Below are 11,621 nucleotides of genomic sequence, written 5' to 3'. Positions count from 1 at the left end.
AGAGCTGGGAGGGGCCTTAGAACAGCAGATGTCAGAGCTGGGAGGGGCCTTAGAACAATAGATGTCAGAGCTGGGAGGGGCCTTAGAACAGCAGATGTCAGAGCTGGGAGGGGGCCTTAGAACAGGAGATGTGTATGTAAACCTCTGGACCTCATTTTCTTCTTCTGTAAAATGATGATGTTGAACTTGATATCTTCTAAGGTCCTTGAAGGTTTGAATCCAATGATCTTAATGTTTAAGCTTAGACTGAATTTAGAACATAGATCATTAAGTCTGTAGCAGGCCTTAGGTTTTATCTGGTCCAATCCCCTTATTTTATAGATGGTGACACCTTGTCCCAGGAAGTGAGTGCTGCTCTGGGTTGCTGGCTAGTCAGTGATGGGGGACCTAGGACTCAAGGCCAATTCTTTTGACCCCAGAATCTCGGCACCTGCCCCTGCCCCTTCAGGCTTTCATTTCTGCCTCCCTACTGCCCTCCTAGTCTTAGCTCCTGAACCCATTCCATAGGTCACTGGGCAAATGTCCAGTGGTCCTATGGGAGAGATCTGTCCTGTCCTGCCCTTGGTCCACACATTCTTAATGGGCTCTTGCAGGGACAATTCTTTCAAGAGCTGATAAAACATCCATGAAGGACCAAGTCTACCCACTGTGGGGTAACCACAGGCACAGACCACAGAAGACATCACTAGGGGAAGGGGCCTGGATGAACCGTACATTCTGGTATCTAGAGAAGGGAAGGCTGCTACAGCCAATCACTTTGAAAAAACAATTTTTATCTTGTCAAGATCAAATATGTGGGGGAAGGTAAATCTGAACTAGTTAATTAGCTAGCCTTCAGTGGGAAATCCTCAAGAATGGGGCACCTAAGGTCCAAAGACAGGATCTAGACACATACCCATTTGGGACCTTTCTGTAAGCTCTGAGTTCAGGTTATAGAATAATTTCTCAAAGCCTAGTTTGAAACCTCGCTTCCCTTTGCCTTTTCAGAAAACATGGTGTGTAAAGGGTTATAAGACTAAGAGTTGGAAGAGACTTTGTTGAATTATCTAGTCCCCCCCCCTTATTTTACAGGTGGGGAAACTGAGGCCCAGAGAAGGTGGGTGATTTGCCCAAAGTCACACAGGTAGTCAATGTCAAAGTCAGGATTCAAACTTGCATCCTTTGTTTCTCACTCCAATGTTCAATAGCATAAGTCATTCTACTTTTTGATTTATTCCCCAAAAGTTGAATTTCACTATCAACTAGCTTCTCTTTAAAATCTTTGTGATGCTGCTGCCTTTTATGAATAATGTGAACCAAGAGGGAGTCTTCCTTTCCTCAAACAAAATTCTGTTCCATTGTGAAACATTGTTTTAAATTTTTAAATCTAGATTTACTTCAAAGTTAAGGTCTGAGATGACAGGCAGAATCCCAAAAGATCTTGTCCTGCTGGAGCTCTGGGCTGAATCTAGGAAGATGAAATTCAACAAGGATCAAATTAAAGTCTTAAACTTGGGTTCAGAAAAATCAACTCATCAAGGGAACTTTGGTTAAGGAGCATGTCTGAAAAAGAAAGATCTGGGGGTATTAGAGGACCACAAGTTCACTACGTATTAGCAAAGTAATATAGCAGCCCCGCAAAAGCTATTGTGATTCTGACTGAAATCGAGGGAGGTATCACTGACAGGAACAAGAAGGTGACAGGCTGGCTGTCCTGGGCTCTCCTCAGACTGTAGCTGGGAAAGTGCATTTAGCTCTGGGTTCCACAGTTTAAGAAGGCTCTATATAAATCTGAGGTTGTCTAGAGGAGGGCAATCAGGAAGGAAGAAGGGAGGAAAGGAAGGAGAGAGGGAAGGAAGGGAAAAGGAAGTAGAAAGGGGAAGGAAAGGGGAGGGAAAGAAGGAAGGGAGAAAAGAAGGAAGGAAAGGGAAGGAGGAGAGGAAGGAAGGAGAGAAGAGAGTAAAGGAAGGTGAGAGGGAAGGAAGGGAAAGAAGAAAAGGGCAAAGAAGAAAGGAAGGAGTGAGGGAAGAAGAAAAGAAGGGAATGAGAGAGAAGGAAAGGAAGAAGGAAAGAAGGAAGGAGAGAGGGGTAAGGGAGAAAAGGAAGGAAGGAAAGAAGGAAGGATTTATTAAGCACCAACTATGTGCGAGGCACTATGCTAAGTGCTTTACAAATATCTTATTTCATGTTGAAGGGTGTTGAGTGCATAGCATGAAGTCAGTTGAAGGATCTGGGCATGTTTCGCCTGAAGAAAAAACCGGGAAGGAGGGAGGCATAATAGCTGTCTTCAGCAATCTGAAAAGCTGTTAAATGGAAGATTGTTCTGCTAGACCCAGAGGGCAGAACCAGGAACAATAGGTACTTGAGGTCAGGAAAAACTTCCCAGCACTTGGAGCTGTCCAAAAGAAGGGGGTCTCTACTGGAGCTGGTGGGTTCCCTCCAGAGTTGTGCTGGGAAATATTTAACAACTGGCTGGGGTGTGGGGCTGGTGGTGAGGTGGGGTGTGAAGGGACAGGGTGGGGGGATGTTAAGAGATGAATGCCCTATATATACCTTACACATGTTTAAGTCTAATTTGTATTCTTAACATTTTCTTCAACACCTTCATAAGACAATCAATGAAACAATAAATCAAATCCTGATTTGCAGCGTTTGACAAGATGATTTCCAAGATGTAAATGCTCACACCAAAAACTCCAGCTGTGCCAGCTGGTTCCTGCATGCTCCTGCCTGGTTACCTCTTAATGGAGGTCTTCAAGGAGAGGATGGATGGCTCCTTGTTAAGAACATTGTAATGAGGATTCCTTTTGGATAAGGGTTTCCACTTGAATAGCCACTGAGGACTTTTCCAACTCTTTAATTCTGGGATTTTGCAATTTCCTACTAGTTTATCACCCATTTGCCTTGCCTTGGAAGATATCCACAATTTAAAAAAAGACTTTGATAAACCAGAGAGTGCTTAGGCGACGATAGCCAGGATGGTGAGAGAACTGGAGACCATGGGTATGTTGAAAGAATTGGGGGTGTTAGTCTGGAGAAACAAGATAATTAGGAGTTAGGGGGAGTGACATGGCGACTGTCTTCAGGTACCTGAAGGATTGTTTCATTTGAAAAAGAATTGGTCTTCTTTTACTTGGTCCCAAAGGATAGAACCAGGAAAAACAAAGGGAAATTGGTAAGAGAAAAATTAGAGTCTTGGATAAGGAAACAATTGCTATCAATTGGAGCTGTCCAAAAGTGGAATGGATTGGTTTGGCTGGTAGTGGGTTCTCTCTCATTGGGGGTGTTCAAGCACAGGCTGGACAGATACAGGGGATTCTGTAGAGAGTAATATTGTTCAAGTATGGTTGTGTGAATGGTCCCTGAAGTTATTCAGAGGCCAAACTGAGATTTCATGATTCAGATAGTTACAGTTGGCATTTATCTAGGACTTTTACGTTTACAAAATCACTTCACCTTGTTTGCCTCAGTTTCCTCATCTGTAAAATGAGCTGGAGGAAATGGCAAACCACTCCAGGATCTTTGCCAGGAGAACCCCAGATGGGGTCTCAAAGAATTGAGCATGACTGAAATGACTGAACAATTACAAATATTACCACATTTGATCCTCACCATAACTCCAAGAGAGGAATACTATTATTATCCCCAGACTTCAATGACACTGGAGGAGGGGGTGAAACCAACAACTTTGCACAGCTCTGCCTCACTCAGATCCAATTCAGGTGCAAGGCAGGATGTCACACTTGTGAGGTCATGGGTCCTCTTCGAGAATGAAGGACAAACAACAGAGAAGGAAACCGAGGTAGGCAGTCACTTGCCCAGGATCACATGGCTAGGAAGTGTCCGAGGCTGGAGTTGAATTCAATTTTCCTACTCCAGGTTCAGCACTCTGTCCACTGAGCCAACTTGGACATCTGGAGCCAATATGGGTTGGCACTATTTACACTTTTCAGCTTAACACCACGGGTAGCTGTGGAATAATGAAAAAAAGATGGCTGTGGAGTCAGATGAGCCAAGCTCTGCCACTTACTGCCTGTATGACTGGACAGAACCCTTCCCCTCTCCCAGCCTGTTTTCTTCTCTGTAAAATAAGTTCTCTGAACTTTGTAAGAAGCCTGCCCCTGCCACAAAAACTCTATCACCAACCATAGGCAACATTGCCACAAAATATTAGTTCCCATGCGGTGAAAGCCTTTGAGCTGATCCATACATCCAGGTGTTGTTATTGCCAGCTGGGATTCTAAAGGGAAGACCCACATACTTCACATTACCTAAGACAGCTCAGTCACCGCATCAAAATTAGAAATGTTCTCAAGCATCACCCCAAGCTCCTGGGCATCCCTGAAAGAGGACAGAGAGACAGAGAGAGAGAGAGGGACAGAGACAGAGATACAGAGAGGACAGAAAGAGAGACAGAGACAGAGAGGGACAGACAGACAGACAGAGACAGAGAGACAGACAGAGAGAAAGAGATTGTCCTCATATTGGGACACCACTGCACCACCTAGCCGCCCCTGATGGAAAGTAAAGAGATTGTTATATCCCCATAGTAGCATATAAGCCTTCAAGGGTGAAGACTGTCTTTGGGGGGAGTTGCTTTGCTTTTGTAAATCTTTTTGTTACTATGCACCTAGTAGGTGCTTAATAAATGCTCGTTGGATTGTTATATTGGAGAATGGCCAGATATTGACCTCTCAATCTCAGCCCTTCCAGGGGCGATTCAGAATACCCATTCTACTCCAATCCTTAGCCCCATTTCCACCTTCCTCCCACTGATGATGATGATTTCTATCAAGGCTCCCTGCCCTGTGGGGCAGATACTGTTCTACATTTTAAGAACTTTGGGGCTTTGCTATACACCTTGAAGCTGAATCTACCTATATATGTTGTCTCTCCCAATTAGAATGAGTGCTCCCTGACAGCAGGGATTCTTTTTCATTTTTAAAATTTATATCCCAGCTAAAAGTTGGCACAGTGCCTGGCACATAGTTGGTGTTTAATTTTTTTGGAGAGCAATTGGAGTTAAGTGACTTGCCCAAGGTCATATGGCTAGTGTGTCAAGTGTCTGAGGTTGGATTTGAACTCAGGTCCTCCTGACTCCAGGGCTGGTGCACTATTCGCTGCACCACCTAGCTGCCCCATAGTTAGTGTTTATTAAATGCTTTTTTCATTAATTTTCCTTCCAAGAGACTCCCAGCTACAGAACCATTTCCAGTAAGATTAACCCGTCTAGACCACTCTTGAGGACAATATGGGACAGTCACAAATGCAGAGCTCACCAAGGTCCATCACCAACATGTTTTAATAATAAATGAACTTACAGACTTTGTTCCCTTGCAATGTTTACTGAAAACAGACATCTCCAAGCAAAAAAATGTCAGCAGCTTCTTTGGCCTTTGATGGGAGCTGGGATGCTCTCCTTCCCGACACAATCCCCTTGCTTTCCCAATGGGAAACATCACATTTTGAACCAAGCACTGCAGGCCGATATATGCCACTGACACGGAACCTGGTTAGTCCCCTTCTCCTGGGCCCAGGCTCTCCCCACTGACCCCCCATGTTCTGGCCACCATACCCCCAGGAGGTATGAGTGGTACCCACCCCTGGAATGGTGATGTGATGAGCATTGGTAGGGGATGGCAGCGAAGAAACGGCAGCTGAGGGATGAGGACCTGAAAACTCAGCATCCCCAACCTAACTTCAGAACAATACTGAGATGTGTGTGGGCACATTTGCTGATTTCTCTGTACATCTTTCCAGGCTCAAGATCAGAATCCCTCATCATGGGCTGGTGCTTGATAAAGAGAGGCCACACAAGTGGGTCATTTCCTTCTCCACCTTTCACCCCCATAGAAGAGCCAGCAATTACAGATACTGCGACCCCAAATTGCCTTCCCAGGAGATAGAAAGGAGGTCACCAGCACAGTTCCTCCTGGACCTCTCCAGGGGCCAGAGAAAAGAACTCTCCTTCCATCCCTCCTTCCTATCCTGATGTCCCAGCCCAGCTGGAGGCAGTTATGAGAGGTGGCTGTCTGAGAGGAAGGATCCCTGCTTCCTGTCCAGTGAGAAATGATCAATGCTGGGAACAAGCCTGGATACAATGGACAAAAACACACCTGCCCCCATGCAGTGTGGATATGGGAGTTGGCGGGAGGGGCAGGGCCCTGACCGGAAGGTCAGCAATGGTGATACCACCTGGTGGCGTGATAGGGCAGTTAGCAATGCCAGGAGAGCTCTGAGCAGAGAGAATGCTGACTCTGGCCCATCCCCCATTTCAGAAGCACTACTTGAACCCGAACAAAGGGCCAGGAGATTGCTTAGCCCCAAGTGCTTTGAATTGACCTTTCTCTGGAAGCCCAGACCATCTGTAATGCCCAGGAGAATTGCCTCTGAGCTGGGGATCCAGGACCCAACTGGTTGCTTAATGGTGGAGGCTGACCCATCAGAGTCCCCTTCCTTGCTGAATGTGCCATGGAGTTGGGTCATCTACGTGGACCATTTGGTTTTTGGCTCTCCCGTCGAATACCTGGATCTGAATGGCATCTGGTCGGCCCGTGACGTCACTGGACCTTTGGAGCTTGGCAGTGGGCCAAGCAAGAATGACAAGTTACTACCAAACCTCACCCCCCCCATCACACAGACAGAGCAACTCCCAGAACAAATGCCTCCCCTGCCATCCCCGAGGTGGTGCTGGATGAATATGAGTGAACGGTATTAAAGACACAAATTCCTTTCGGTCCAAATCCACAGGTCTGGAACTTTGACCCATGACGTTGGCAGTGACAGCCTGATCCCTCTGGGAATCACCCCACCTCCTCCCTCTTGGTCTTCCTGCACATCCAGCCACACTAGACGCCATCACTCCTGCGATCCAGAATTTGACCTGGTCACACCCATGTTGTGGGAGCCTTTTCCCACCATCTCTTGACCCCACTCCCGGTGACTGGACTCCTGCAGACCTCGGCCTTTGGTCTCAATTGGCAGAAAGCAGGAGGCGAGCGCAGCCAAGAGGCAGCAGCCACTATATACCACCAGAGTCAAGTAAACGGATGATTCCAGCATCACCTGCAGGGTGAGATACAAGATGCTGGTGATGACTCATTTTTGGAAGTGGGGCCTTTAGGGATGTCGATCCCCTGAATATAGAGATCATGTTCTGCTCAAAGCTCTTTCCCAGATGTGGTCTGCAAGGCAGGCTAGTACAAAAAAGGGCACTGGGTTTGGAATGTGAGGACTGGAGTTCTAAACCTAACCCTACCACCTACAACTTTTATGACCTTGGTCCCATCATCTCATCTCTTGGACTTCAGAATTTGCCTTTAAAAGTGGATTTGCCTATTGTGCTATAAGACAAGAGGAACAGATGAACCTCATAATAACCCAGAGAGACTTATGTAAACTGATGCTGAGTGAGGGGAGCAGAACCAGGAGAACTTTGTACAGTTACAGACATAGCGTATGGGTGACGACTGACTTTGATAGCCTGGGCTCCTCTCAGCAATGCAGGGTTAGAAGACAACTCCCAAGGTCTCATCCAGAGGGAAGAACTACAGTCTGAATGCAGATGGGAGCAAACTACTTGTTCCTTCTCTCTTTTTGGTTTCTTCCTTGATGCTCACTCCATTGGTTATGATTCTTCTTTACGACTTGACTAAAGTATACTGTAAAGGTACATGTAGAACCTATATTTGATTCCATGCTGCCATGTAGGAGAGGGAGGGGGAGAAAATAAGAAACTCAAAAACTTGTGGAACTGAATGTTGTAAAGTAATAGTAAATAAATCTTTTTAAAAAGTGGATTTGAAAGTACATTTTGTGAAGCCTGCCTTGGGCATGAAACAAAAATATCATCAAGAGCTCTGCTTGGCACTCTCATGAGGACAGACTTGCTTGGGAGTAAGGGGCTACCGCTGCTATCCCAACCCCCACCTTCTGACTTTCTCTCTCTCCCACCCATGACATCACCTACCTGAGCAATAAATGGAGTGATGAGGGCACCCACTCTTGCCATACCACTACAGGTGCCTAATCCCAGGGCACGAGTAGCTGTGGGGTAAACCTGAGGAAGAGAAGAATCAACTGTTAAGTTCTGATCCAGGGGACTTATCTATGTTGGGGCACAGACCCTTTTGACAATCTGGCAAAAGTCAGGGGCCACCCTTTGTAATAATGCTTTTAAATGGATGAAACAAAATACATGGGACTAAAAAGGACACCGATTGCATTGAAATGCAGTTGTTGCCTCAGATCCCACCCCCTCGGCTCATCAAAGCCTTCCCCTTCTCACCCAGACCCTCCTACCTCTGGAGTGTAAACGTAGGCAGCCTGAAATCCTCCTGAAATGAAAGCCCTTGAGACGAAGAGAAGCACAGTGAGGACACTTCTAGAGGGGGAAAGGAGAAAGATGCTTGTCAAGAGCTGGTTTGGCAGCGAAACATTTTCCACCAATGCTCTGAAAGCAGTAATGGCGCCCTGTGTATTAGCATACACAGGTCCATATTCCATCTGCCAAGGCCTGCCCTGGCCATCTTTACTATTCCACAGAGAACAGGGCAGGGAGAGGGCAACCCTGGTGGTGAGCAGAGAGAGCTAGAGAGGTGGTGAAGAGTCTCCAAGTCAAGGAGGTTGAATACTGAACCTGGAGTCACGAAGGGCTAGGTTGGAGTCTTGCCTCTGATGCTTTTCACCTAGCTTCTCTGATACTCACCTGGAAAATGAGAGGGCTGGACCTGTGGTCTTGGGAGTGCTGGACATGGAGTCAGGAAGAGCAGTGTTCAAATCTTATCACTGATAATAGCTGTAACCCTCTGAACCTTATCTGTAAAATGTGGGTAGTAGTAGCCGTGACACCAATGCCACAGGGTCGTTGCAAGGCTCAAATGAGGTAATGCATGGGGAACACTCTGAATATTTGAATGCATTATGTAAATAATGTTAGTTATATTAAATTAACGTCAGTATCATCACTGTCTTCAAGTATCCCAAGTAATACTGGAGTGTGGCTAGTTGGGGGATTGAGCAGCCGGGGGATGTGAGAGAGTCAGGGGCCCCCAGGGTGGACAGGGCAGAAATCTCATATGACAATAGGAATAGTCTGTGTATGAAAACTAGGAGTGTCTGCAAGCATCATCAGTCAATCAACCAGTGTTTAAGTATTCGCCTGCTATGGGCCAGGCGCAGGAAGGAGGATTAGGGATACAGAGAATGACTCGGTCCCTGCCCTCATTCTAAAGGGGCAGAAAAACAGGGCACATCGAGGTCCATAGAGAAGAACACAATTTGGGGAGGGGGCAGGGTGGGCCTCAGGAAAGACCTCATTTAGGAGGGGACGTTTGAGCTAGTCTGAAGGTCTGTGAGCTTCCTCTGAAATCATCTCCATCACACCCTGTGTGTATCTTGTACGTACCCAGCTCTTTTTGCACGTTTGCTTGTTGTCTCTCTCATTAGACTGTGAGCTCCGGGAAAGCAGGCACTATCTTTTGCCTTTTTGTATCCACAGAGCTTAGCACAGTGCCTAGCACGCAGTCTGTACTGAATAATGCTAATCAGTTAACTGAGTAAAGCCTTTAATTTCTCATCGACCTTAAGACATAGTCATGACAATGATACCTGCCATTTTTATGTGCTTTTAGGTTTGCAGAATTCTTGTTTGAACTTCACTATAAGCCCTGTGCTCCCATTTTAGAGATGGAGAAGTTGAGGCTCAGAGACCCACCTACCCATGGGTCACAAGCCTAGGAAGTGTCCAGGACAGGATATGGATGTTCAACAATTTATCCATCACGTCATACTTGCCGTTCCCAACCTAGTGGCCAGGAGGTGGGACGGCTGACTCCCTAACCCATCAGCCGTTCTTGACCCTACCTTCCAACGCAGATGAGTAACAGGAGACTACAAAAGGAGAAGACGAAAAAGGACAGGGCCATTGTTTTCTTGCGGCCTAGGCGATCAATGATCCACAGAGTGACAAGGATACCTGCAGAGAGAGCAATACCACCAGACTGAGGCCTGACGAGCTGGAGTCTGGGGAGGTGAAGGGGGACCAGGGAAGACAATCGGGGGCTCTTCCCAGCCCTTCAGTTGGCTGTGGCTGGGGACATCCACAGCACCATTGCATGCATGCCAGACTTACAGACTCTATCCTACTCCCCTCAGATAGATAATTAATAGCCTAGTGGGGGAGGTAAAGTCCGAAGGAGATATGGAAGATCCCCAATCAGGACCATACCAGTCTCCCAGCTCAGGGCGTGGAAGCTGTCACAATAAAAAGCCTGCAGCTTTTGGGGAGATAAGTTGAGACATACAGAAAGTCCTCTTCTCCATGCTCCTGGCATTTTTTCTTCTGATCTAGTATTGAACTCAAGGCCAGAAATTGCCCCCAAACCTGGTTTTTCCACTTATCGAAGTCCCTTGGATTTCAATGCTCTGCAGACAGCAGGATAACAACCTGGCACTGGTTTGTGCTCACCTCCCGATTTGGGGCCCCTCCATACCTGCTCCCGGATGGGGATTGCCCTTTACCCTCCTGAGCTTTTGCTGAATCACTTGAACATGATGGACCCTGTCTGGTATGATAGAACACTGAATTTCCATGCAGCCAGTGTTTCAAATACCTTTTTCACAGATACTAGAAAGCTAGAGATATCATGACTATGTCTCTTTTTTTTCTTTTTGCCTTTTGGAGGGCAATTGGGGTTAAGTAACTTGCCCAAGGTTATACGGCTAGTTGTTTTTTTGTGTGGGTGTTAAGTGTCTGAGGCTGGAATCGAACTCAGGTCCTCCTGACTCCAGGGCTGGCGCTTTACTCACTGAGCCACCTAGCCGCCCCCTCATTGCTATGTCTTTAAGAGTCAAAAGTAATGTTGAGAAAAGCAGTTTAGTAGATTGTTGCCTGGCTAATTAGTCATGTCCCTTGTTAACTTTTTTTCTTTTCAGTGTTTCTCACCCATCTTCTTTCCCCAAATTCTTGTGTGTGGATTTCCTGCTAAAAGAATATAGCTTAAGGGGCGGCCAGGTAGCACAGCGAGTAAGAGCACCGGCTCCAGTGTTGGGATGACCTGGAGATCGAATCCTGGGCTCAGACACTTAGCACCCACCCAGAAACACCTGGCCGTGTAACCTTGAGCAAGTTATTTAACTCTGATTGCTTTAAAAATATATATATATATATATATATAGCTTAGACTTGGTGAATAAGTTCTAGAGTCCTCCTCCCTTATCATTTTACATCTATGTTTCTCTGCACTTCAACGCAGTCTAATCCTGAACCAAGATTTTGGTTCAGAGTCCTCAACACCCAGCCATGTCCCCTGGATGATAGCAGCATGTGGCCCCCTTCTCTTGTGTTATGCATCTCCCTTCTTTCTGCTGCATGCTTCTTTTCTTGTTCAGTTGTGTCCAACTCTTTGTGACCCCGTGAATCATTCTGTCCGTGGGGTTTCCTAGGCAAAGACGCTGGAGTGGTTTGCCCTTTCCTTCTCTGGTGTATTGAGGCCAATAGAGGTTAAGCGCCCAAGGTCTCACAGCTGGGAAGTGTCTACAGCCAGATTTGAGCTTAGGTTCAAGGTCTGGCGTTCTGTCCACTGCCCTGCCTAGCATCAGCATGGATAAGCATGAGGTCAATGAGCTCACATCTGTTCCAG

At 46.5% G+C, this 11,621-nt stretch overlaps 2 protein-coding genes across 2 annotated transcripts in view; both read right to left on the bottom strand.

Moving 5' to 3' along the window:
- Nucleotides 1-11,621, bottom strand: part of CORO1C (coronin 1C) — a 544,511-nt gene that overhangs the window by 269,207 nt on the left and 263,683 nt on the right. The window lies entirely within an intron of this gene.
- Nucleotides 5,174-11,621, bottom strand: part of SVOP (SV2 related protein) — a 54,665-nt gene continuing 48,217 nt past the window's right edge. The window contains exons 13-16 of the mRNA XM_069081498.1: nucleotides 9,844-9,955; nucleotides 8,281-8,362; nucleotides 7,949-8,038; nucleotides 5,174-7,044 (exon numbers count right to left, since the gene is read on the bottom strand). Coding sequence (XP_068937599.1) covers nucleotides 6,838-7,044; nucleotides 7,949-8,038; nucleotides 8,281-8,362; nucleotides 9,844-9,955 — 491 coding nt within the window. The 3' untranslated portion in view covers nucleotides 5,174-6,837. The remainder of the gene's footprint in view (nucleotides 7,045-7,948; nucleotides 8,039-8,280; nucleotides 8,363-9,843; nucleotides 9,956-11,621) is intronic.

This window comes from Petaurus breviceps, unplaced genomic scaffold, assembly GCF_028583685.1.
Source record: "Petaurus breviceps papuanus isolate PSGF00001 unplaced genomic scaffold, PetGlider_PUasm1.0 99, whole genome shotgun sequence".
In the NCBI taxonomy this organism is placed as follows: domain Eukaryota; kingdom Metazoa; phylum Chordata; class Mammalia; order Diprotodontia; family Petauridae; genus Petaurus; species Petaurus breviceps.
This window is presented reverse-complemented; position numbering and strand designations above follow the sequence as displayed.